Source organism: Phallusia mammillata, chromosome 3, assembly GCF_965637545.1.
Source record: "Phallusia mammillata chromosome 3, kaPhaMamm4.hap1.1, whole genome shotgun sequence".
NCBI classification, from domain to species: Eukaryota; Metazoa; Chordata; class Ascidiacea; order Phlebobranchia; family Ascidiidae; genus Phallusia; species Phallusia mammillata.
The window spans coordinates 7,303,215-7,329,013 of NC_137254.1; the positions used below are offsets into that span (position 1 = coordinate 7,303,215).

The 25,799-nt window shown below is 37.7% G+C and overlaps 4 protein-coding genes across 7 annotated transcripts; 3 read left to right on the top strand and 1 right to left on the bottom strand.

Moving 5' to 3' along the window:
• Nucleotides 1-1,402: 1,402 nt before the first annotated feature.
• On the top strand, nt 1,403-16,061 carry LOC145219384 (uncharacterized). The gene is made up of 4 exons (XM_080086756.1): nt 1,403-2,320; nt 2,401-2,476; nt 6,077-6,923; nt 12,428-16,061. Exons 1-4 carry the CDS (start codon nt 1,840-1,842, stop codon nt 12,914-12,916), a joined length of 1,893 nt encoding a protein of 630 aa, XP_079942882.1. The 5' UTR covers nt 1,403-1,839; the 3' UTR covers nt 12,917-16,061.
• LOC145219385 (uncharacterized) lies at nt 13,769-16,296 on the bottom strand. Its single transcript, XM_080086757.1, has 2 exons — nt 16,287-16,296; nt 13,769-15,654 (listed from the first exon to the last, which is right to left on the bottom strand). The coding sequence occupies exons 1-2, from the start codon at nt 16,294-16,296 to the stop codon at nt 14,129-14,131; spliced, it is 1,536 nt and encodes a 511-aa protein (XP_079942883.1). The 3' UTR covers nt 13,769-14,128.
• Nucleotides 16,180-24,174, top strand: LOC145218521 (uncharacterized). Of its 3 annotated transcripts, XR_013857636.1 has the most exons (5): nt 16,180-17,877; nt 18,394-18,534; nt 18,608-18,749; nt 19,972-23,609; nt 23,692-24,174. XR_013857636.1 is itself a non-coding variant. In XM_080085943.1 (4 exons), exons 1-4 carry the CDS (start codon nt 17,487-17,489, stop codon nt 20,231-20,233), a joined length of 936 nt encoding a protein of 311 aa, XP_079942069.1. In that variant the 5' UTR covers nt 16,180-17,486; the 3' UTR covers nt 20,234-24,174. The 3 variants fall into 3 exon arrangements, 1 of the variants encoding a protein (XP_079942069.1); XM_080085943.1 differs by having other exon boundaries at nt 19,972-24,174; XR_013857637.1 differs by having other exon boundaries at nt 16,180-18,308; nt 18,394-18,749; nt 19,972-24,174.
• LOC145218522 (uncharacterized) lies at nt 23,528-25,412 on the top strand. 2 transcript variants are annotated; one of them, XM_080085945.1, is made up of 2 exons: nt 23,528-23,554; nt 24,175-25,412. In XM_080085945.1, the coding sequence occupies exon 2, from the start codon at nt 24,248-24,250 to the stop codon at nt 25,100-25,102; it is 855 nt and encodes a 284-aa protein (XP_079942071.1). In that variant the 5' UTR covers nt 23,528-23,554; nt 24,175-24,247; the 3' UTR covers nt 25,103-25,412. The 2 variants fall into 2 exon arrangements, with proteins under 2 accessions (XP_079942071.1, XP_079942070.1); XM_080085944.1 differs by lacking the exon at nt 23,528-23,554 and adding an exon at nt 23,913-23,955 and having other exon boundaries at nt 24,243-25,412.
• The last annotated feature ends 387 nt before the right edge of the window (nt 25,413-25,799 follow it).

Here is a 25,799-nt window from a genome sequence, read left to right on the forward strand (position 1 = left end):
CTGATCTGCTCTGCTTTTTCCTGTAGTCCATCCCTTCTCAAGGTTTTATTTGTTTTGGCAGCGCAACTGCTCTTCCTTGATTCCACACATACAGGCCTGAGTTCTAGTGGCTTAAGGCACCATAAGCTATAGGTGATCACTTTGGACCATGGAAAAGTAAATTCTAATGGTTAAACAACAAATATGATCATGCATCCATGCAGGTTCTGGAATAGCAAATAGATCAACCTACAATCCAATAAATTAATCAAAAACCAATTGCCCCAATCTATAAACCAAATTAGGTAATAATAGTAAGCAATATGATATCTACCAGCTGTACAAATTTTATTGAAGACCATTTAACAATTTATACAAAAATACATGGAAAAGCTGCAGGAAAAAAGTAAAACACAAAGGAAATGAATTTTTGTACCAACCATACCAAGAAAATATATCATTTTAATGTCAGTACCAAAAAAAACAATGTATTTTGCTCCCAGCATTGCGGCTGCCAATTGAGTTTCTTTTAAATCAATCAAGTGCTGATCTTATTTGTGCAACAAAATGAGCAGAAGAGATAGAGTTTAAACACTATTAAATTTAAGAAAAGTTCTCTGCAGTGTAGTCCGGACATTCAGTCACTGGTTTATGTTTATGAGGGTCCAGCAATGCTATCAGACAATGAAGTGGGTGGATTGATTTCCATGGCATTTGAACATCCACCATGATCTTGTGCAGATGTGTGGAGGCCAAATCACTAAAGAATTCCACAGATGGTGCCTGCTACTGACCCAATGCAACGCCTACATACATATGCTTCTGAGGTGCTGATCCCTGATACATCCCCAATTGGACTACCACATAACAGGACTGTAAGTGAGGCATTATTTAGTCTGTCGTTAAATGCCATACACGGATGAGTAGAAACCAACTTATCTGATGCTTAGTTGACTTGGTGTAATCTTAACATCCATAGACACAGGACACAAAGTGTTGAATTTGATGCACCAATTTCATGTTGGAAAACTGATTAAGATGGCATTTAAAGGTTTCCCCAAAATATTTTGGGGTTGTAAAATGTTTTGCATACATTCCAGCTATAGCTGGTATAGTACCAGAAACTACACAAAAAGACTCAAGCCACTCGTCCCATTCTTTTGCTGATTGTAAGGTCAATCTAAAAGCCATTTCTTTATTTCCTTTTGTTGCTAATTTCCCTTCAAGTTCCACAATTTGCTGCATGGAATCCACTTAACAATATCAGATAATGATTTACAAAAAACTAATTTTCCTTCAAGTTCCACAATTTGCTGCATGGAATCCACTTAACAATATCAGATAATTATTTACAAAAAAACTTGTGATTAATTATTAACAATGCCTTTTAAAATGCTTTTATTTTAGTAATACCATTATAAAACCAAGCACAACCTTAACTTTCAAATATAGTAACTCAAGGCAGATTGACTGGTTACTACGCAAGCTGTCTTCTGATTGGTTCAATGAGTCGACTACGCTGATTGGTTAAAAAGTCACATGACCCGGGAAAACCCGCCTTTGTGATTGGCTTAAAAAGCCCTGTGGTTCGAATTCGGAAACATTTTGGAAATATGCCAACGGATTTGGACTTGGATCAAAGTGATATTTGTGATCGAAGGTTTTTGGAAGCTGGAAATAGAAAACGACATATATTGAAACACAGCATTGAGAAATTTAAGCGATGTGATGTTTGTGAAAAAACTTTTACCCAGGGTTGGATTTTGAAAAGACATATGTTGACTCACACCAAAAGAAAAACCTTATCAGTGTACTCTTTGTGGAAAGGCACTTAGTCAGCTTGGAAAATTAAAACAACACATGTTGACACACGCCAATGAGAAACCTCATCCATGTGACGTGTGTGAAAAAAGGTTTACTCGTGTTGGAAATTTGAAAAGACACTTGTTGACTCACAAACCTTATCGATGTGATGTTTGTGAGAAACGGTTTGCTCGTATGGGAATTTTATCAAAACACATGTTGATTCACACTAAAGAGAAACCCTATCGATGTTTTGTTTGTGAAAAACGGTTTGCTTGTGGTAGTCATTTGAAAACACACATGTTGATTCACACTAACGAGAAATCTCATCGATGTGATGTTTGTGAGAAACGGTTTGCTCAAGGTATAGATTTGAAAAGACATATGTTGACTCACACTAAAGAAAAACCACATCAATGTGATGTTTGTGAGAAACGGTTTGCTCGTGGTAGTGCTTTGAAAAGACACATATTGATTCACACTAAAGAGAAACTTCATCGATGTGATCAAAAAATCATGTACCACACAGAGTCACAATGTAAACGCCGATGTTTTTCACATACATGATCATCTGTTTGAAAGCAATTAAATATTTAATTTCATTCTTGCTACTATCAGGCTTACCAAACTCTGAGCAAGTTGAAAACTACAATTTGAGCAGTTTTATCTTACTTGCTTTAATAAGAGTTCATCGGTAAACCATATGACATGTTTTGTGGTGTTTTCTGTCGACCGGTGAAATGTTGCATGGTTTAAACAACAAACAATTTACTGTATGCCGGTATTTGTGTTTTCATGCAACTCATACAAACAAACAACGTGATCAATCAACAGTGTATTAATTTTGAAACATACTATTTGATTACATCAGGAATCGAAATCATACACCATACTTTTATAATTTGAGACGTTTGGCCGAGTACGGCATCACAATCAAAACTTTGTAGGTTGGTGCGCGTTTTACGTATAGTGTAACCGCATCCACTATTTCCTGGCTGAATACAAGCAAAGTGCATCATTTGCAAAAAAGAGCTCACAAATAATTTAAAATCTTATCTTAACTTGCTAATACCCAGATGCCTCAGATAACTCCAATGTACCACAAAAAATGTATGCACCTTTTTAATCAAACAATGTTCAATGTTCACTCAATTGGTGTTTTTTTAAACTTTACTTACTTTTCCTCACTTATTTTGCAACAAGCCACAACAGGCAAACTTGAAAGGTGTTTACTTGTTTGTTGCATTGGCTACAGCGAGACATATTGCTTCATGTTCAAGTTGCAGGTGTTTTGCGTATTACACATGCAGATCTACATTAAATTACTGGACAAACTTTGGGATTTTCCCCAGCGCTATTGGAGGTCTGTCCAACCACTTGGTTTTGCCAGTTTCGAAACAATAGAAATGACGCTTGCAATCGGACATGCTGAAAAAGGAAATTGTTGCACACCTAACTGCCATATTGCGAAGCCAGTTGATATCGGTTATAGCTTGTACCTTCACTGAAAAATTAGGCTTTGCAAAAAGATAATCGCACAAATAATACCCTGTTTCAAAGACTTTTGTTTGGTTTTGTAAACGGTATAACGCGCCAAAGAGTTATTTTCGGCTAAGCAAATGTGATGAAGTTAATATTATTATAAAAGATAGTAACTTCGTCTCTGAATTCAAAGCTCTAATTAGTACATAAAACGTCATTGGTGAACTTGCGTAAAAGTTTATTATAATAACGTCATACACATTAACGTTTATACTTGAAATTAAGTGACGTTACATATGCTAGCTTTGACAGGTACTTCAGACTTGACAGGATAACTAGAAACGCTACAGTGTAGTGGGATGCAAAAAAACTAATTTTATGTTAACGTTCGCAGCATTACGAACATTTCGATCTACACGCGGAATTAATGGATTTAACGGCACGTGTTAACATAAAAACACTTTCCGCCTAAAACGAAACGAAAACCGCAAACGAAATTGACATGAATGTGATATATTTTTATTTTCCAAATAATGTTTTGTGACAGTTTATAATCGTATCAACAGCGTTGTAAGCTTTTTTTGGTTTTAGCTGATAGCAAGTTGCATACTTAATTTTTAACTAATTTGTCGTTCACGTGGTGTAATGCTGAACAAAATACTAGTTGTTTTATTAAGAACTTGTATTTTTGCCAACGTTTCGCTCACCAGAACGGTCACTGTAGCTCAATGAGTGTGTAACATCACGCCGCGTAGTTGAAACCTAAATTGGCATTCAAAGCACAGGCTAAGTATACGCTACTAAACGTTGATTGATTGACTGCATGCCCTGAGTCAAACTAGTCAATAGCTTACTGTAACACAAAAACGTACAAACGTCGGAGATCGCACCTACACAACTAATTTCTGTCTACATTATTTTGTGTACGGGCAACAACTGGTCATAGTAAGCCAGATTAAAACGTCAGCTAAGAATTTTCACTTGCATATATAAGGCCGATGCTAGGTTAAGAAAACATTATGATGCGCCGCAAAGGTCTCTTATATCTGCGAATTTGTTCAAACAAAGTATAATTAAATCCCTGTCGTGGGATTCCATCGCATGTTAGATTTTTCTGGTCTGCTCCTTGTGCAAATTTAAGCGAGATTGGCATATATTGCAATTATTGTCCAACAGTATTTCGTTTGATTATGTTTCTTGATGGTAATATTTCCTAAAATTCAATTGTTTCAAAGTTTGCCTTAATTTCTATGTGGAAAATTTCTGAATTTCTTTTCCTTTATGCTGAACAATGTCGCATCATCAGTGTTATAAAATATGTTATAGCTTCAAGCAGTTTTTCTTTGCGTTGTAAATATGCTTAAGATTCGTGGTTCCGCTCGTAAGAACATATCCTAGAAGCCACACTTTTCAACACTTAAACACTAACAACCCTTAATTTAAAGGCAAATGAACCCCGGCTGAGGATTCTCTGGTACTCCGATTTGTATACTTCTCCTCAGCAGTCTAGTGATGACGAGTAAATGACTTTTTCGTAACACACCAAGCAAAAACGTTTGAAAAATAATTTTGCATCATATAAAAACGAATAAATGTAATCAAATAGTTAACATTTGGAAAAACAACGTGTAAACTACTTGTTGGCTTGCATCACGCAATTTGAGGTGTTAACTGACACTTTGTGCAATTTCGTTTCCCTATTCAGAAAAACGCTTCGTCCCACTGTTGTGTACAACCACATGCAAAGTGTTCACACGCGTCACTGTAGCTGAATGAGTGTGTAACATCACGCATAGTTGACACCTAAATTGTCATTCAAAAAGCAGTCAAAACATACGCTGCCAAACGTACTATTAAAAAAACGCTACATGCACCATTCGTCCCTGACTGTATGCCCTGAGTCAAACTAGTCAATTGCTTCCTGTAATACAAAAATGTGCAAACATCGGAGGACGCAGCTGCATAACCGATTACTGCTTGAATTACTTCGTGTATGCGAAGCAACTGGAAACAGTAGCCCAGTTGAGGGATTTTCAGTAGCGAGGTAAAGCTAATGAAAAGATGAATTGATTTGTTAGGACGATTCTTTATTGTTTATAACACACAGGTATAATATTTCACAAGCGGTTTGCTGAGGTTAAGTTGAGTGTGTAATGTAACTGCAGTTTTAAATAAAGCATAAGTTAATATTGCTTGTAATATTTTCCACAAAAGGTAATAAAAATGGCACAAAAGTGTTTTCACCGGAGTGTTAGTACCTGGCCAATTGAAATGATTTTTCACATATCTTAAAGTACAGGTTTAAGCATTTGGACTAAGCAGTTACCAGTCCCCAGGCCCAGTTTATGACCATTATGAATGACGGTTGCAATCGTACACGCTGGAAAAGAAAATTGTTGCACAGCTGACTGCAGCATTGCGAAGCAAGTTAATGCCAGTTAGCGGCAACACTGAACACAGTGGAAAATTAGACTATGCGTAATCAAAAGTGTTTGTTCTGTTTAAAAATCTTTTGTTTGGTTCTGTTAACTTTGTAATGTTTCCAACAAAGCAAGTCCAGAAATGTCCACAAAAGTTTCGTTTCTTTATTGGGATGGTATACAATTTATTTTATGTGCACATTTACACATTGCAGCATTTTTAACACTTTGGTCTACACACTAAAGCAGTGGTGGGAAGTTTGTTTTACTAAATTTATGCAAAACAATTGTAAAATAATATTTCATGGTTTCAAACGGATGAACAACAAAGCTAACATCTTGTTTCAGGTCGTAACATAGTACTCGAAAGTCAGATAAAACTTTTCTTTATAATATCTGAACAACTATATTGACGAGATGAAATCACAGGATTTCGACTTCGAGTTAAGTGATGTTTTTGATCAGAGGTTTATGGAACGTGGAAATGTAAAACGACATATTCTGACACCCACTATTAAAAAACATTATCGATGTGATGTTTGTGAAAAAACTTTTGTCCAAAGTGGAAATTTGAAAATACATATGTTGACTCACACCAAAGAAAAACCTCATCGATGTGATGTTTGTGAAAAAGGCTTTGCTCGGGGTGGAGATTTGAAAACACACATGTTGATTCACACTAAAGAGAAACCACATGGATGTGTTGTTTGTGAAAAGAGTTTCAGTATCAATTCAAATTTGAAAAGGCACATGTTGACGCACACTAAGAACAAACCCAATCGATGTGATGTTTGTGAAAAAAGATTTGCTGACAGTGGAAGTTTAAACAGACACATGTTGACCCACACTCAAACGAAATCTCATCAATGTGAAGTTTGTGAAAAGAAATTCAGTATCAATTCAAATTTGAAAAGACACATGTTGACGCACACTATGGATAAACCCCATCGATGTGATATTTGTGATAAACGATTTTCCCAAAGCGGAAATTTGAAAACCCACATGTTAATTCACACTAACGAGAAACCTCTTCGATGTAATGTTTGTGAAAAAAGGTTTTCTCGAAGTGGATATTTCAAAACACACATGTTGATCCACACTGGAGAGAAACCACATCGATGTGATACTTGTGATAAACGATTTACCCAAAGCGGACATTTGAAAGCCCACATGTTGCTTCATACAAAACAAAAACCCATTAATATTTTGGTTTCGGAAAAAGATTTAATGTTATTTCAAGTTTGAAAAGACACTTGTTGAGTCACAATTATTGATGCACCGAACCCGCCTAATAAGGTTCGGGCCGAAACTGAATATTTGGCCACGATGCCGAATAATTTCGGCCGAATAAGGCCCAACCTAAAATCCTGTTTTTATGGATGTTTTCAACTGAACCTTGTGTCGTTGATGCGAGTGAAGTGAATTATGACAAATCAAAATCACTTACACCATCTGGAAGCTTTACTAAACTTGTAATATTTTGCAGACAAAGTGGTTCGTATTTAATAGATACAACAATTAGTTGATTTATGACGTTTTGTATTGGTGAAAATGCTAGTTTGGGCATTAATTCCTTGCAATCAAAAAGTTCGGTTTCGGCCAAATTTTTAAAAAAGTTAGGGCCGAAACCGAAACATCGAAAAACAGCGTATTTGGCCGAAATGTTTCGGCCAACTGAAACTTCGGTGCATCACTAATCACAATAAACAGTAAATTTACCGATTTGATCTTCGCAAAAATATTTGCCTTGACTGAAAAACCACCTATTTTTACAGCTTTGGTGGCCTAACAATGTTTTTTTTTCCACAAAGAAAGCACAGCCGCGTACATGCAAGTTAATACTTAACCGTGTTTGTGAAACATTAAACATACTATTAAATATTTAAAATAGGTTTTGAATTCTTATATATATTTCCGCTAATTGCTGTATTCTATTTAACTACGATTTCTATTAGAATAATACTTCTTGAAATATTTCTCTCGCTTATAACCAAATAAACCAACAATGTAGTCAACGGATTACACAAGTGGTGTTTTCTGAAATTTATCTCCAAGGAATCTTGAGGCAGCAGTTTTAACTATAAACTTAGTTAGGCTCATAGCGCAAACCTATTGCGTTGTTAATTCGTGAGAGTAGCATTCGCAGTACCTTGAAGAACCCACGCGACCGCGAACTACACTTTGTGAACTCTCTATGTACATGCAGGACAATCTTTTTCACAACAATTATATATTTAATTTCCTTCTTACAAATATCAGGATTTCTAAATATGAGCTATTTGCAAACGAAAACATATCTTACTTGTTTTAATAAGAGCCCATCGGTAAGCAAATGATCATGTTTTTGTAGTGTTTTCTGTTGTTCGTAGTTTGTCGAACCGTTGAAATGTTACTTGCTTCAACACAATAAATTTGCTGTATACCGTTACTTTTGGTTTTCATGCAACTCATACAAACGAAATTGTATTAATATTATTCATGTAGCGACACTTTGCCACATGAACATGCTTGGTAAACGGCTGATTGTTTGGCTAAATATAATTTATGTTTAAGGGTGCCGTGATCGTTTGATTGCAAAGTTGTTACACCTATAACGTAGTCAAACACTTGGAGAAATACGGAACAGCATCACCATCTACAAATCGTTAGTAAAACCACTTGAGTTTTCAAAATATAGATTAAACGATGTAAGGTGGGGCAAATATTCAAACATTATTCATCACACAGTGTAGAAAAAATATAGTCATGTTCCTTCCTCGAAAAAATATAAGTTTGACGACATCAATATCTGACCGAAAAGACCCGATTACACTATGCTAGGTGGTCTTACCTTACCTTGCGATCCTTCCCTTAGCACAGCGATTGTTTACGCTTCCCTTAGTTTGCCAAATGAAATGCTTGACGTCATTTTTCGCTCGTAATAACTGTTGATGGCCATAAATCACCAAGACTGTATTGTCATAAAATTTCGATCCAAAAACAGTTTGTATCAATCTAATTTAAATAATATTTTGTGAGTAAACATGATTTGTACATTGGTAATCATACAAGATGATACTGGATGTTATTGTTCAGATTAGTTGAATGCTTACCATGTGCTGGGTTAAATGCACAAACTTGTCAAACACAACATGTAATTTAATCATAGCAATGTCATAAATAATTATATTTAAGGTAAATAGAGCATCTTCATTTACTTTTGCCAACAAACTATGAACTACAGGATCAAGCTACTTAACACGCAGAAAAACGCATGGTAGGCGAATTCTCGCTTATTTCTGCGCGATTCAAGCGCCCGAAATTTGTTAAGCGCAAAACTAGACAGGAAAAATGAAGCAAACAAACTTTTTGTAGGTCTGAGTGCAACGTTTTTGCCTTTTGACTACACAAATCCTGCTACAAGTAAACGTAAACCTAGACCTGAGCTGTTATGAGATGCAATAAGTATTTTTTTATTAACAAGGAGTTGCTGGAACAGATTGTATTTGGCCAAAATTATGCATATTATCATATGCTATGTGTCATGGCTCGTATAAAAACAAAGATTTGTTCAAAACGTTTGTTTTGTATTAAAATTTCATTTTTCGGTTGTTCTCATTTTTTGTTTCAAGTCGATGGCAACCCTGATTATTGGTAAAAATAAAAGCTCAAAATTAAGTTACATCTTATCTATACTTGCTAATATAGCTTTGACTGCTTTAATACAGCTTTGACTTACTTACACATCTGTTTGTTGCGCGTGTCTGTGCTAACACAAAGCAAGCAATTAGTAACAAATGACCAACCAGAAAAGTGTATACTCGTTCGTTACATTGACTCCAGCCAGCTATATTGCTTCAGATGAAAGTTGCAGGTAATTCCCTTATTACATATGCAGGTGAATATTAAACACTTGGGAATTGTAATTAGACTGTAATGTGCGGACCAAGATGGTTCCGGCAAACTTATATACATTTTGATGTGCAGATTGTTGATTGCACTAATGTTTATTCTTGTCTGTACATTGCTTAGGAAACATTAAAATGCCACAAAGAATCTTTATGTTTGGTTTGCAAATTTGAGATTGAATATAAATTAGTTGCTTTACATGTTATGTTAACCTAATGTTTTATACTTTGGTCTTTATTACATTGAGGAAAGTAATGTGTAGTAGGAAAAAACTGTTGCTGCCAGGTGTAAGGTATCAAGAAAACATTGGCTCTTCCAGCAGTTTTTGTTTCAATATGCCGACGTTTCGATGTCCCATAAGAGACACCATCTTCAGGGTAATGACATAAATTGAGACACAAAGTTGTTACATAGCAACAAGGGTGGTAAAACACACACAACACGCAGGGGCAAATAAAGCAGTGCGCATCAATGGTCGAGTGATAACACCTAGCTCAATGGTGCAAATGCAACCGATAATTTATCGGCAGTTGAACGACCGTTTTAACGTTCATCGTGTTGGTGTGAGAATGTATGTTCAACGACTCTAGGAAACTCACTTGTGGAAGTCGGTTTCCTTTGCTAACACTTTGGCAGTAGAAAAACTAATGGTGTGATTATGCACAGTAGCATGTTGTGATAATGCCGATTTTTTTGCATCTTTCTTGGCCACATTTCCTTTGTGTTCTGTTCGGCGCTTATTTAAAGACCTCCCCGTCTGGCCGATGTAAATCTCCTTGAGACCGCACTCTCCACAAGGTATTGCGTACACCACGCAACTTATTGCGTTTGTATCTATCTAACATGCGACGTATTACATCCGTTAACTTAGAAATGTTTGGCAAAGTGACAACAGCACGCCTTTAGGAGTGAAACTTTTTCCATGCAATCTTTTCGGTCAGGGATAATCCAGTTCGGGTGCGGTTTAACCGCAGCGCCTCGTCTACCCTTCGTAATTCTGTGTTTTAGAGGACATTTTTGCAAACAAGTGTATGGCACGGTCATTGACTGTCCAGTGTCGGTGGTCGTTGCCAAGATGATCATGGCGTCGGTGGAGGAACGCGCTCTTCAAACGTTTGTTACACCACCACGATTCTGGCAAAGATATGTAGCTGACACATTCGGCATCATCAATAATTGCCAGGTAACAGCTTTTTTGAATCACTCATTCAACGGGCAGGACGGAACGCATTCACCATGGAGTTGCAAATTACCAACCGGTTACACTTTCTGGTTTAGAGATTTACTAGCGCAGACCGAAAAGTTCCCACGCGAGTGTATCACAAACCAACGAGCACCAGGCGTTACTTGCATTTCACATCTTACCATCCTCTACGCAAAAAGATAGCTGTGTCAAAAGCACTTACAGATCAGGCCCGACGTTTGACCACAGGACGAGGAATGCTCCTAACGGAATTACGAAGGGAACACGAGGCCCTGCGGTTAAACGGCTACCCGAATTGGATTATCCGTGACCGAAAAAACAAGGTTGTGCGAAAAAAACGTTTTATACCAAACAGCGTGCTTCTGTCACTTTGCCTTACCTTCCTAAGTTAACAGATATAATCCGTCGCATGTCAGATAGATGCAAACGCGACAAAGGGCTTGGTGTACTGAATACTTTGTGGAGAATGCGGTCTAAATGAGATTTACATCGGCCAGACGGGGAGGTCTTTGAAGACCCGCCGAAAAGAACACAAAAATGATGTGGCAAGGAATAGTGCAAAAAATCGGTGTGAGCAAAACATGCTAATGTGCATAATCACACCAATAAATTTTCTGCTGCCAAGGTGTTAGCGAGGAAAACCGACATCCACAAGCGACGTTTTCTCGTGGAACATACATTTTCACACCAACATGGTGAACGTTAAAACGGACGTTCGAAATGCCGATAACTTATCGGACGCTTTTGCACCATTGAGCTAGGTGTTATGTGATTATCACTCTATCATTGCGTTTTTATCACCGCGTTTGTGTGTGTTTTACCGCCCTCTTTGCTATATAGCAACTTTGCGTTTTCACTTTATGCCATTACCCTAATAAAGGTGTCTAGTATAGGACATCGAAACTTTGGCATATTATAATAAAAACGACTGGAAGAGTTAAAAATTTGTTGATGTGTAGAATGTCGGATAAAGAAAAACACATGCAAAACAACTGTGTAAATCCTAACATCGTGTTTCAGTGAATATGGTGTTACTACCAGGCACATTTCAAACACCTTTCTGTAAACATCCGACAAACGTCAACAAATCACACGTCGGGGTGTCTTCATCAAGATAATGTCAGCTAACCAACACAGTCGTGAACACGAGAAAGACAATGTCACAAAAACGTAGATAAAAACCGATAGGTAATCCATATTAGAACATCAGTTTTTATATTCACCATGTTGACGCGCCAGTGAATGTTCCACGATTTTGAAAAACACTTTTTTGTAAACTGTCTATTTGACAATCGCAGCAGCTACAAAATTGATAAACTCATATCGTCGTTGCATGGCTTGCCTAGACCGATTTCAATGAAACCCATTATGCTATGTATCTTTGGTGTTCCTTCAGGCCCCCGTTTCATGACCTGCCTGGCTCTTTGATATACAAAGGCTTTGGTTTAACGGTGGTGGGACTTCAACTGTAGGTTCCTGGATGTGCTGGTTGGTTTGTAGACAAAAACGAGAATATTTTATTCCTGGATACAGAAATTTCGACACCCCTGGATGGTACACTTTTGTTAAGCGTGCATCACAAACCAACCAGTATTACAAGGTACCTACACTTCAAAATGAATTTCAAAACAGTTGTTCTAATGCCGATTAGCTGTCGGTCGCATTTGTAGGACTTAACTACGATTTTTATCAACGTATTATCGTCGTTTTCGCGTCAGTGTCTAGACGATGTGATGTTTGTGAAAAAACTTTTAAAAAGAGTTCGAACTTAAAAAGACACATGTTGACTCACACCAAAGAAAAACCTCATCAGTGTACTGTTTGTGGAAAGACATTTGGTCGGTTTGGAATATTGAAACAACACATGGTGACACACACCAATGAGAAACCTTATCGATGTGAGGTTTGTGAAAAAAAGTTTGCTCGTAAAGGTGATGTGACAGAGCAAATGCTGACACACGTCAATGAAAAACCTCACCGATGTGGTGTTTGTGAAAAACAATTCGCTCGTGTTGGAACTTTGAAAAGACACATGTTGCCTCACACTAAAGAGAAACCTCATCGATGTGATGTTTGTGAGAAACGGTTTTCCCAAAGTTGCAGTTTAAAAAGACATATATCAGTTCACACTAAGGAGTAATCTCATGGATGTGATGTTTGTGTAAAAAAGTTTTCTCGTAGTGGAGATTTGAAAATCCTCATGTTGGTTTACTCTAACCCCATCACGGAGAAGCCCCATTGGCGTGTTGATCAAGTTTGATAGACACTTGTTGACTCACAATAAACAGTAACTCAACCGTGGAAAGACTTGTTTGGGCTGAAATTTCACCTTATTCTTCGAGTTTTATTTTTACCAATTGAAAAAAAACATGTATCACACAGAGTAACAATGAAAACAGTTACTTTTTGTGCAGTAACACTGTTCACTAAACCATTCAAGTCCAAACTAAATTATGTAACACAATATGTTCCGGTCGATGAGATATTATGAGATAAATTTAGGTCGACTTCATCAGGGTATGAGATGCATTTCAGTTCGCCTTCACCAGGGTAAATAACACTAAATGCGCGTAGTAAATTGCACGAAAAACAAAGGTAAAACCAATTGAACGCAAGTACGTCACATCGCAACGAAAACACTGCGCGAAAACAAATGATTGGGCCTCTAATATATGAGCATCAGTTTGTAACAAGCTGAAAGGATCAAGTCTGTTTTAATGTTAATTGTGTTGCCCCGTTGTTGAATATCCCACGACTCATGAAATAGTCTTTTGCTGTTTACATTACTCCTCACACATTCTTTCTTAAGTTAGAAATTGTCGTGGATGGGCAATATCTAAACCTCCAACAGCCGCCATGCATACCGACGATAACTGTGCAAATTGTTAAAAGACTCGAAATTTGAGAGGACTGTCTCAACTGCCAACAGAATCAGTCAGTAAATTAGAAAGTAGGAATATATATTTCGCCTAATAATGGCATCATCAGTTCCTGAAAAACGCAATAGATCAACACCAAAATATCAAGAATGTAAAACAAACACAATGTTCTAAGCAACTCAACAACGCGAGTGTCGCCAAACACAAAATCGTTAAACACCTTGCAACGCCTGGAAAACCTAAAGGTAACACCTGTGAAAACCTGACAAGACCTACACCGTGGACAGATGTAAAGAGAAAAAGGGGGGTGGGAACCAAGGCGTTCGCAACTAAAAGCCGATAAAACGATAAAAAAGATAAAATGAAGATAAAATTAAAAAATTAAACTGCCGTAAACCGTACCCAAAGGCCGTGAAATTACTAACCACAGACACACACAAGTCACACACAAGTATGAAACACGATCACGAAAATTATCGAATCTTGGGCAGCAACATCTTTTCAATATTAAGCCCGCCGCCAGTAAGTTTCAGCCATTTCGCTTCGCAGTGATCCAAACGATCAACATTGGGTTGCTCCACAAGGGTGACCGTAAAACATTCCGCGATATCTGGTCTCTTCATAAATATATCGTGGTGGTGGATGGCGAAGTGATGGCCCAGCGAGGCGTTGTCATTGTCACCGCTGGTTTTAAACGTGTTCCACACTGTTCTATGGCCAGACCAACGGGTAGAAAATTTGTTTTTAGTTTGGCCCATGTATCTGCTGTTACAAATCCTGCGAGTGGCCACATAGATGCCAAAATTGCTGCAATCCAGGGACTGCCTCAGAGCAATTGTTCTATCGTCTATGCAAAGTTTGTGTTCAGTAGACACCATATATGTATGTGCACCGTAATGTCCGCATAAAGCACATCTTCCGCAGGGAGCCGATTTAGCAATGACCTCCTGGCTATAATGTGCCAGGCGCCTGTAATTAAGTAAATAGTTGCCCAACGTAGGTGGCTTCTTGTAGACAACTCTTGCCTCAGGCTTTAGTGTTTGTTCTTTTTTGGTCAAGCGAAGGAACCTGGGAAACGACGTTGCCCAGGGGACCACTTCCGTGCTGCGGGTTTTCGATGGAGGTTTGAACCTGTCTTTCCAGCTTTTTGCAGTTTCTATGCAAATACTGATGATGGGGTCTGGAAACGCGGATTTCTTGCATTTAACCGCGAGCCGCAGCAGACTCGCTTTGAAATCGTCATCCTTTTCGTTAAGCCTTCTTAGGCGAGACGCTTCTCCCAAAATAACAGCGCGGTAGATATGCCTGGGGTGGTGTGAAGTGCCATGTAGAAAACATCTGTCTGTCGCCGTTGCCTTCACGTGGTCCTGTGTTACAAACCCACAGGGTGACGATGACGAATGCACGTGGTCTACATCTAAAAACTCGACTCTTCCATTGTCATTTCTCGGGTCGAGAACGCGGAAGGTAAGATTGAGGCCTTCCCTAGCAAAGGCGTACTGCAACTTTGAACTGATGTGGGATGTGGTTTTGATCCCTGATGAGACCCAAATGATGTCGTCGATATAACGTTTAAACACCTCGGCCCGCTTCAAGGTAGCCGCGATGGACTTAATGATAAAATGCATTGCGATATTGGCAATAGAGACTGAGTGGTTGTCACCTGCAATGATGCCCTTTTGTTGACGGTAAAGGGCATCGCCATATTGGACAACAACAGCATCGAGAGTGTACATTGTGAAATCAACCAGGCACTTGCGATCGTTGTCGTCAAAATCGGATTGTCCCTGTAATGCATCGGTAATAGAACGCTGGATAAGATCTTTGCCGACGCTTGGGTACAATGCAACCACGTCGGCTGCTACAACATACAATTCTGATGAGTTTTTCGAACCAGATTGTGCTATACATTTTTGCCATTTGATCAATTCTTTTAAATAATGTTGGCTGTCTTGGCAGAACTCGTTTACTTTGCACGAGCAGTATCTTTGGCTGATGGCTGAAACTTACTGGCGCCACACTTAATATTCAAAAGATGTTGCTGCCCAAGATTCGATAATTTTTGTGATCGTGTTTCATACTTGTGTGTGTCTGTGGTTAGTAATTGCACGGCCTTTGGGTACGGTTTACGGCAGTTTAATTTTTTAATTTTATCTTAATTTTATCGTTTTATCGGCTTTTAGTTGCGAGCGCCTTGGTTTCTTTTTCCCACCCCCCTTTTTCTCTTTACATTTGTCCACGGTGTAGGTCTTGTCAGGTTTTCACAGGTGTTACCTTTAGGTTTTCCAGGCGTTTTGCAAGGTTTTTAACGATTTTGTGTTTGGCGACACTCGCGTTGTTGAGTTGCTTAGAACATTGTGTTTGTTTTACATTCTTGATATTTTGGTGTTGATCTATTGCGTTTTTCAGGAACTGATGATGCCATTATTAGGCGAAATATATATTCCTACTTTCTAATTTACTGACTGATTCTGTTGGCAGTTGAGACAGTCCTCTCAAATTTCGAGTCTTTCTTAAGTTTTACATCAAATTGTGGAATAACTGGATTGTCTCGTTACCCAGTCGAAATTTTTCTTGTGCTTTTCCCCGGCTTGGGAACAGCTTTATTCTGCATTTCTGTCGAAAATCTACCTTCTGCCATTGTTACATAACACGGAAATGCGAGATATATCTGTATTGTGCAGTGACATCGGCCAAGCGTGCAAAAGCCAAACTTGGCACAAACAAAAACGCCAGATATGGCTGGTAGATAGCGACATGCGCTGTCGCTTGTTTGTCGACATTTGGCATTAAATCATCATCAGCACACACAAAAAGGCGTGTTACAAAATATCCTTTTTGTGATAAACTTGACGAATAAAAACTGGTAGGTTGCTACTTGTCATTGTTTTTTTTAATTATGCGAGATTCCATTCTGTGCTCAAAAAGAGACATTGATTTTAATGATCAAGTTCGCTTGGTTTTAATGATCAACGGAATTGCAATAAAACCTGGCACCTCGACGGCGGGCTTATTTTCAGGCGTTCTCCGCCTACCAAGAATAAAAATGAAACAAACAAACAGCGTGAGAAAGTAACAAAACCGTGAGGCATTGTGATGCAAACGCACCAACCAATCAACCCTAACCTCAAAGTTTCAAACAAATTTCAATTGTGACGTTGTCCAATCACAGCAAAGTTCCAATTCGGGATAACCAAAATGTCGGTCGTTATGTCTGGAGCAGTGCTCTTCAACCGGGGTTCCGTACAACCCTTACAGGGGTTCCGTGAACTTTGAGTTGCACAGGGGTTCACAGCAGTTTGGTGTAGCAATTCAAACACGAATGATTCATAATGTCATTGTTGTGAACAGCAATGCTCGCCTGTACGATCCAGTTAACCTTGGTTACACCATTGATCAACTGTGACGTAATAAACACAGTCTTGATACACTTTGGCTAAGTTGCGATTTGCGACATAAATGTAGAAACGACCGATGCAAGTAACATGGCAATGCGTTTCAGTGAATCGTTAATTGAAGTCAACTTTTGCGCTTGGGGTGTGCAAAATGCATGTTTTTTTCTATGATACTTGTATTACATTAAATTTATTTTATGGTGGGTTCCGCAAAGTTTGACAAAACACATTGAGGGTTCCGTGCCACTAAAAAGGTTGAAGAGCACTGGTCTGGAGACACACTGCATGGCGTGGTGTAGAAAGATGCGTGGTTAAAATCGGTTGTAGAGGTAGTGAATACTAGTAAATTTTCCATAATTGTTTCCCGAAATTGTGTGTCAACAACTGGTAGTAATCTGAAATTAGTTCTGTTGGATCTAGCCTAGCTTTTGCTGAAATGCCGCGTTACAAAAGCCAAAGAACCGCGTACAAACCGTATGATACTGTAAGTAGGCAGCAAAAGTGGTCACGAAACAAGTTGGCCACAGACGATCACATTGTTACACCTGAGTTATCCGACAGCACAGAAAGTGAAACAACTCCATGTTGGCAAGATTGCTCTGAATCAAGCGAAGACAATCTCTGTACAACATTTGATAATAACTGTACCGAAAGACCAGCACTTACGTTGCAGCAGGTTTTAACGAACTGGGTATTAACAAGTAATGTACCAAAATTGGCTGTAACCCGACTTTTGAAAAGTCTGCACCAATTTCATGACAATTTGCCGAAATCCTACAAGACATTGCTTCCAACTCCAGCATTAAACTATCAACAAATGGGTCAAGGTGAATATGTTCACTTTTATAATTGGATAAGCACTCTCAAAGATGTGCTGTGCACATATGCCTGCTATCAACGTGGGAATGTCAGTTACATGTTAATTATCAATATTGATGGGTTGCCATTATTTGTTCATTCGCCGGACTACAAATTATACCCGATTCTAGCAACAGTGTATGGAATTAAAATGCGACCGATCTGCATTGGTATATACTGCAGCAACAAGTCTTTGAACAGGGAAATGTCCTCACCAGATATCTTTCTGAAGGATTTTTTTGTTGATAATGACTTTCTTAACAGGAACCTTCTTACATCTGACAAAAACAGATTTTATTTGTCTAATCATGTTGCATTCATTTGTGATGCTCCTGCTAGATCCACTTTAAAATGTATAAAAACTCACACTGGGTACTCTGCTTGTGAAAGATGTGAAATAGTGGGGTGATTATTGTCATAGAAGAGTTTGCTTGCCTTATAAAAGTTCCAAAAAAGAACTAATCAATCTTTTGTGGCACAAACAGACAATGAACACCATAAGGGAACATCTGTTCTGGTACATCACGGAATCAAAATGGTTTCCAACTTTATACTTGATTACATGCATCTCACTTGTCTTGGTGTCATGAAGCGCTTGCTAAGCTGGTGGAAAGGTGTCTCCCTAGGTGCGAAAGATGTCCCTCAGTTCTTCAGCCGCATTTGTTTAATAAATAGTTATATATATCTGTTGTGTTTCAGACAGTTCCTGGGTAAATTGTCTCCTGGAGCTGTGTGTTCTAAACGAAGCAATTTCAGAAGTAAAAGAAAACATTCCTGTTGAACTTAAAAGAAAGATGAGAAACCTTCGTGATTTAGCGTACTCGAAAGCATCTCAGCTTAGGTTATTTATGCTTTACATTGGGATTGTAATCCTTAAAAACAAAAAGATCATGTCTCGTAAAATGTATTGTCATTTTTTACAGTTTTCATTGCCAATGCGATATTTGTTAAAAACTAACTGTACAGATGAGGAGTTGTTTTTTTGTAATGAACAACTCTTTAGTTTGTTTTAAATTGGAATGACATTTATGGCAAAGCTTTTGTATCTTATAACGTTCATAGGATTACTAACTTGCCAGGTGACTATAACCTTTATGGTTCTCTCGAACTTGTTAATTGCTTTGTATTCGAAAGCTATTTGGGACTGTCAAAAGCATGTGTACGTTCTGGATTTAAACCTTTGCAACAAATTGCAAATCGTGTTTATCATGAAAATCAAAATGTAGTTGGTACAAAATTGAATTTTAATCTGCTAATGCAGAATTACTAATAGAGTGTCCTAAGAAACGAGTAAATTGACAGCTGCCCATTGCAGCTGAAGATGAAGAAGAGCTTGCAGCAGCTATGAAAACAATGCCAGTAAGTAAGAAATTGTGACATTTAAATAATGCGTTTCCAGTATGGTTGAGATTAGTGAGTAATTCACATCATGTTTCAGAGTTCAGTCACAAGGTGACAGTTTTACTGACACATTTAAAAATTGTTTGTAAGAAAAAGTTACTGGGAACTTACTGTATTCTTTATTGACACAGGACATTGCAATTATTGCAGCACATGTAGAGAGAGCAACGCTTCGAGCTTCTGTCAGAGAATTTATTAAAGTTTTCATGAAAAAATCTTTAGCGCTACAATATTCCTGGAGTGGCCTTGGTGAAAAAAGAATTAGATTGAAAAAAGCAATTAGGGAGCACGAACTGTAGCAAGTTCTAACCATTAAGTGGCACTTACAATTTTTATGAGTATTTGTTTAACTTTTTGAATGAAGTTAACACTACTTTTGAAAAGGAAAAGACAGTTTAGGTTGCAGTTAGACGAGATATAATATCGCTAAATCAAATGTTATAATATTTCTAAACTTATGATTCAAGTGATAGTGAAATTTATAAACATTATGGTTCTGTTTTCCATGCAATCAACTCGAGATGTTTAAAGGCTCATAAACTATGTAATAAAAAGTAATTTAGAGTTTTGGACCGATGCAAGCTTGGCTCTAATGTCAAATCGTATTTCATGCTTTCTCACAATTCACAATTTTTCTCACAAAGTAATGCAACTTTTTGTAGGTGTGATCAGGGAGACAAAATATGCTGGTGCATCATATATCATATTGGCAGATGCGGTGCAGCGGGTGTTTGCTGGGGTGTCACACTGGGATGGAGGACGAGATGCACGGAAATCGGTTTAACCACACCTATTTTTTTCACATGTGTTATGGCCAGGTGGTTTCGAAACAATAAGCTAATTCACAATCCTGTCTATGGCACATGGGGTAGTAAATCTTGGTTGATACATTTTCTTTTGTGTTTTGGGTTGCTTTACAGATAAAAACCTTTGAAACTACAACATTACGACATTTAGCAGTTGTTAATTATATCGTTTAAGTCTACTGTGCTATTTTCAATGTCATATATTTGCTGAAAGTTGCTATTCATATCATGATTTGTTGTATAAAAATTAAACGAGTAACTGGACCACAACTGGAGTATTGCTTTTATTGGAAAGGTCAGTGGTACAAACAAAGAGCAAATATGTATTGCTTACCATGGTTAATTGGGTGAACAATATCGGTAAATCGGAGAAGGCCCGTAGAATAACAGAGAAAAGGCGGTAAAGGTCCGAAGATAATTCATAGAAAAGTTTTATCCATTATTTATCTGTGGTCCGGCGTCAAGTTTCGTGGCAAGTTAGGTAGATATAGGTTCGGGGTAGCTCTGGCTCAGTATCAACTTTTCATCCAACGTTTTCTTCGGGTTTCCATGTCGGGGGAAAAACCATGGATGGCAAAGGATAATTTTTCTGACTGGGTGTATTCTGTTTGCAAGCCGGTGAATTGTTTAGAAAACATTATAATGCCCCAAAGAATATGTATGTAGGGTTTGCAAAATTGTTTAAACAGTAAAAATTGAGTGTTGGGATTGAGGGAAGTAATGTCTAGTAGGTGTTACGGACCGTTGCTTGTGTTCACAAACAGACCATTTCTTGCCTTTGGGGCGCTTGGCTCCGTGCAAAAAGGGTGCGTGTAATCAGCGCGCCTTGTTTATGTGGCACTTCTGTTGCGCTTTACACTGCGTGCGCCTTGCTTGGTGTTACGTTGTGCGATGCGAAATCTGCACTTGTGCGGAATCTGTATGTAGACGCTGTCATATCATTAACGTATTACTTTTTATTGTTTCTATTTAAATATAGGATTGAGCACCAACGGTAACATTTGTAAGGAAATCTGATCCGTTACGTAATTGCATTTTTGGATTTGAATTTGGATTCATGTTCGATATAATGTGTGGAAAAGAATAAAAGAATGCAAAACGGATCTGATATTCCATAGACCTGACTGTCGAGAGTTGACCAATACAAGTTTGGAGGCATAATGTATGAAGAAATTGTTGGCTCTTCCAGCAGTATTTATTATAATATACCGACGTTTCGATGTCCCACACGAGACACCTTCATTAGGGTAATGACATAAATTGGGAACACAAAGTTGTTACATAGCAGAGGTGGCCAACTTGTTAGACGTTAAGATCAACGAAAATTTACTCAATTGTACACGATCGACTGATCTGTAGTATTTTTGGCTGCCACTAACATAAAGCAATAACGCAAATTTCTCAATGAGATTTGGTTGACAATTACCACATATTTATATATTTATCATGAGTTTTCTTGTCAAGCATCACCTAGTTCTTACAACAATATAACGTCGCATATGTACATATTTTTCATCAAAGTAATCAGATGGAACTTTTAAATCTCCCCAATTAATTGCAACTGCTTCGGAAACACCCAAGTTGTGACGACAAACATCGTAGTTGTTATGACATAATGTGGTGCCAAAGTAACAATTGTTACGCAACAAAGAAAGTGACATTTGCATAATTATTGTCTCATTGCAATTTGTGCGATGTGTTAAAATGTTAGAAGTGCTGTTTTATATTTTTAATTTGTTTTTAATAAGCTTTTGATTAGTAGTAGAGAATTTAGTGCGATCGACCAGACAAAAGCAGACGATCGACGTGGCCACACCTGCAACAAGGGCGGTAAAACACACACAATACGCGGTGGGAAAAAACGCAGTCTGCACCAATGATCGAGTGATAACACCCAGCTGAATGCTGCAAAAGCGACGGATAATTACTACTGTCCACAATTAAACCATTAGTCTTTCTGCTGCCAAGGTGTTAGCGAGGGAAACTGATTTACACAAGCGAGGTTTCCTAGAGTCGTGGAACAAACATTTTCACACCAACACGATAAACGTTAAAACGGACGTTCTAATGCCGATAACTTATCGGTCGCTTTTGCGCCACTTGACCATTGATGCGCACTGCGTTTTTTTTACTACCGCGTTTTGTGTTTGTTTTACCGCCCTTGTTGCTATATAACAACTTTTAGTTGATAACACAGGGCAACAAAAAAATATTTTTTTACTGGTGTCAGTAATGTTTTAATTGATTTTGACTAATTTTAGTGCCCTGATTTCAAAAATGCAATCGGTTTATCTGTATCACGTCTAGTTTTCATGTTATGGTACATCCACGTTTGAAAAACAATCTATATGTATACACTATAGTGAAACTGGTTTTGAGTATTTTATGTGGAATTACCGTTATTGCAAGAACAAAGTTTCGATTTAATTTTAAATGTAACAGGTAGACACTCCTAACAAACAAAATTCCACACAAAAAACAAAAAAAGGTTTCGAATTTGTAAGTTGTCAGGTATATCGGATATAGGCCAACCCTACACATGTACTTCTGTAACTTTTGGAAATGACTGGCAGCAATATCGTCCCGTTTAATTTACCAACAGTAATTAGCCAGGACCACATTATTCCTTCTTCCCCGACACGTTTCGTTTCACTGATATCCTGTTGGAACCTTTCAGCTTAATTCTCATCATTTATATCCCCTACGTTTTAAGGGAAGTGTAGCTTTATACTCATTTTCGTTCCGAATTTTTCAGACCGCTTAATAACTTAGTTTTGTACTATGTCTAGTAATGTTAGTATCTTTCTACTGTTTTTGTCCATTACTGCAATATTCCAATCAACATTAGGTAAGTGGAGCCCATTGCTTGTCCTAAACCCCCAAAGTCACATCGAAGTGTGCAAGATATGAACATTTGATACAGATCTTTTTTTTCTTTTTAGTTGTGTTGTATGGGTATTCACCAGTATTGTAGAATAAAACATCTTGGTAATTCATGCAACACCTTATAGATGACCTAGCCACTATTAATTTTAGTTTTACCACCTTGCTTTACTAGTCTGAAATCACTCCATAAAACACGTATAGTTTAAAGTTACCACTAGCCTACACCAACCATTTTTAGACAGAGCATAAGCATAGAACACATGTTTATGCTATAAAACCGACTGCACTGTAGAAAATTGATGTGTTTAATGTAACAAAACTTTAACAAACATATAAAAGCGTGATTTTAAAGTCATTGAACCAATATGGTCATAAATTTTGGTTTTGTAAATAACTTAAAAAGTTGACCTGATTGAAGAAAACCGTAATGATTTTTGAAATCAGCACCCCAAAATTAGTCAATATCAGTTTTAACATTAAAGACACCAAAAATTGTGTTGGCCAGTGTAATTTATGTCATTGCCCTGATGAAGGTGACTCGTATGGGACATCGGTACGTCGGCATACTTTTCTAAAAACTGCTGGAGGAGCTAAAAATTTGTTAATGTGTAGTATGTTTCACCTTAGCACGCAAGTTGTTGGAAATTTTTAGTATGAAGTAAATATATTTATGCTTCTACGTTCCGAAAGGTGACAAATTTGTGTCAAAGATTTCAACGAAATCCATTTTGCTAGGTCTTTTTGGTGTTCCTTCAGGCGCGCGTTCATTGATCTGTTCTCTGATATAAAGGCTTTGGTTTAACGGGTGGTGGGACTTCAACTGTAGGTACCTGAATGTGCTGGTTTGTTTGTAGACAAATACGAGAATATTTTATTCCTGTATACAGAAATTTCGACACCCCTGAATGGTGCAGTTTGTTTAAGCGCGCATCACAAACCAACCAGCATTACAAGGTACCTACAGTTCAAGATGAATATAAAAACAGATGTTCTAATGCCGATTAGCTGATTTACAACACTTATCTACGATTCACGTTATTATCTTCGTTTTCACTCCAAGGGTGCTAACGCCTATGTTGGGTAGCTGACATTACCCTGATATAGACACCCTGTATAACGCCCGACGACATATTTACATTTGCCAATCAACAAAAAAATTCTATGTTGTTTCAGCTCATAACATATTCATCGCAAATCAGTTCAACCATTTTCTGTATAATACCCTGAATAACTAATTTTAGGAGAGATGACATCAAAGGATTTTGACTGTGATCAAAGGTTTCTAGAAGGTGGAAATGTAAAACGACATATGCTGAAACACAGCATTAAAAAACTATGTCAATGTGATGTTTGTAAAAAAACATTTGCCCAAAGTTGGATTTTGAAAAGACACATGTTGACTCACACCAAAGAGAAACTGCATCGATGTGATGTTTGTGAAAAAACATTCGCCCAAAGTTGGATTTTGAAACAACACATGTTGACCCACACCAAAGAAAAATCTTATCAGTGTACCGTTTGTAGAAAGACATTCACTCTGCTTGGAGTATTAAAAAAACATATGGTGACACACACCAATGAAAAACCTCACCGATGTGACGTTTGTGAAAAAGTGTTTGCTCGTAAAGGTGATTTGAAAGAGCACATGCTGACACACACCAATGAAAAGCCTCACCGATGTGGTGTTTGTGAAAAACGATTCGCTCGTGGTGGAGATTTGAAAAAGCACATGTTGGTTCACACAGATGAGAAACCTTTTCGGTGTGATCTTTGTGATACACGATTTACACAGAGTGGACATTTGAAAAGACACTTGTTGACTCACACTAAAGAGAAACCTTATCAATGTTTTGTTTGTAAGAAACGGTTTGCCCGTGGTAGTGATTTAAAGACACACATGTTGATTCACACTGACGAGAAATCTCATCGATGTGATGTATGTGAGAAACGGTTTGCTCGTGGTATAGATTTGAAAAGGCATATGTTGACTCACACTAAAGAAAAACCTCATCAATGTGATGTTTGTAAGAAACGGTTTGCTCGTGGTAGTACTTTGAAATCACACGTATTGATTCACACTAAGGAGAACTCTCATCGATAATATGTGTTAAAAAGTTTGCTTGTAGTGGAGATTGAAATTTAACATGTTGACTCACTCTAAACCACTAATGAGAAGCCCCATTGATGTGTTACGATTTGTTGTCATTTAATGTTGAACCGACACTTATTGACTCGCAATAGGCAGTGACTTTACCGATATGATGTTAGTGAAAGAACATGTTTTGGCTGAAATATCACCGTTTTCTCCGACTTTTATTTCTACCAATGTAAATAAAACATGTATCACAATAAAAACGGTTACGTTTTGTACAGTTAACGCTGTTCACCGAACCATTCAAATCCACTGCAAATTTTGTGAACAATTAGGTGCCAGTCGTTATGAGATACATCCTATTGCTGTACAAATTGATATGTTTAAAATCATATCATCCGCAGCAAAATTAACATCTCGTAAATGTTGCACAGCGAACCTTTTAGCAAACTAGACATCAAAATTGACGTGCATCGGGTTGTTTGACGAGGTGATAAAATCCACAAATTTATGACCGTTTGAACAACAATGTTTGATATAGTTCACTTTCTGTTTGAGTTTTTCCATGTTGGTCGCGGGTGCAATGGATGAAAATTCAGAAGTCAGTCAAAGTACTAGCCAGGTTTCGTATCCAATTGCATTGTAAGCTAACAGTTGCAAAAGTTTTTGTTGAATGAATCTTAAAAAAAATTTGTTGAGATACAAA

Excerpts from the sequence above, each read along its gene's own strand:
- LOC145219384 (XM_080086756.1), top strand. The coding sequence starts at position 1,840 with ATGTTGACACACGCCAATGAGAAACCTCATCCATGTGACGTGTGTGAA. Across the intron at positions 2,321-2,400 it reads GTACCACACAGAGTCACAAT|GCTTACCAAACTCTGAGCAA; the intron begins GTAAACGCCGAT and ends TGCTACTATCAG. Across the intron at positions 2,477-6,076 it reads GCTTTAATAAGAGTTCATCG|ATATCTGAACAACTATATTG; the intron begins GTAAACCATATG and ends CTTTTCTTTATA.
- LOC145218521 (XM_080085943.1), top strand. The coding sequence starts at position 17,487 with ATGCCGCGTTACAAAAGCCAAAGAACCGCGTACAAACCGTATGATACT. Across the intron at positions 17,878-18,393 it reads CTATCAACAAATGGGTCAAG|ACAATGAACACCATAAGGGA; the intron begins GTGAATATGTTC and ends TGGCACAAACAG. Across the intron at positions 18,535-18,607 it reads GTGGAAAGGTGTCTCCCTAG|ACAGTTCCTGGGTAAATTGT; the intron begins GTGCGAAAGATG and ends GTTGTGTTTCAG.
- LOC145218522 (XM_080085945.1), top strand. The coding sequence starts at position 24,248 with ATGACATCAAAGGATTTTGACTGTGATCAAAGGTTTCTAGAAGGTGGA.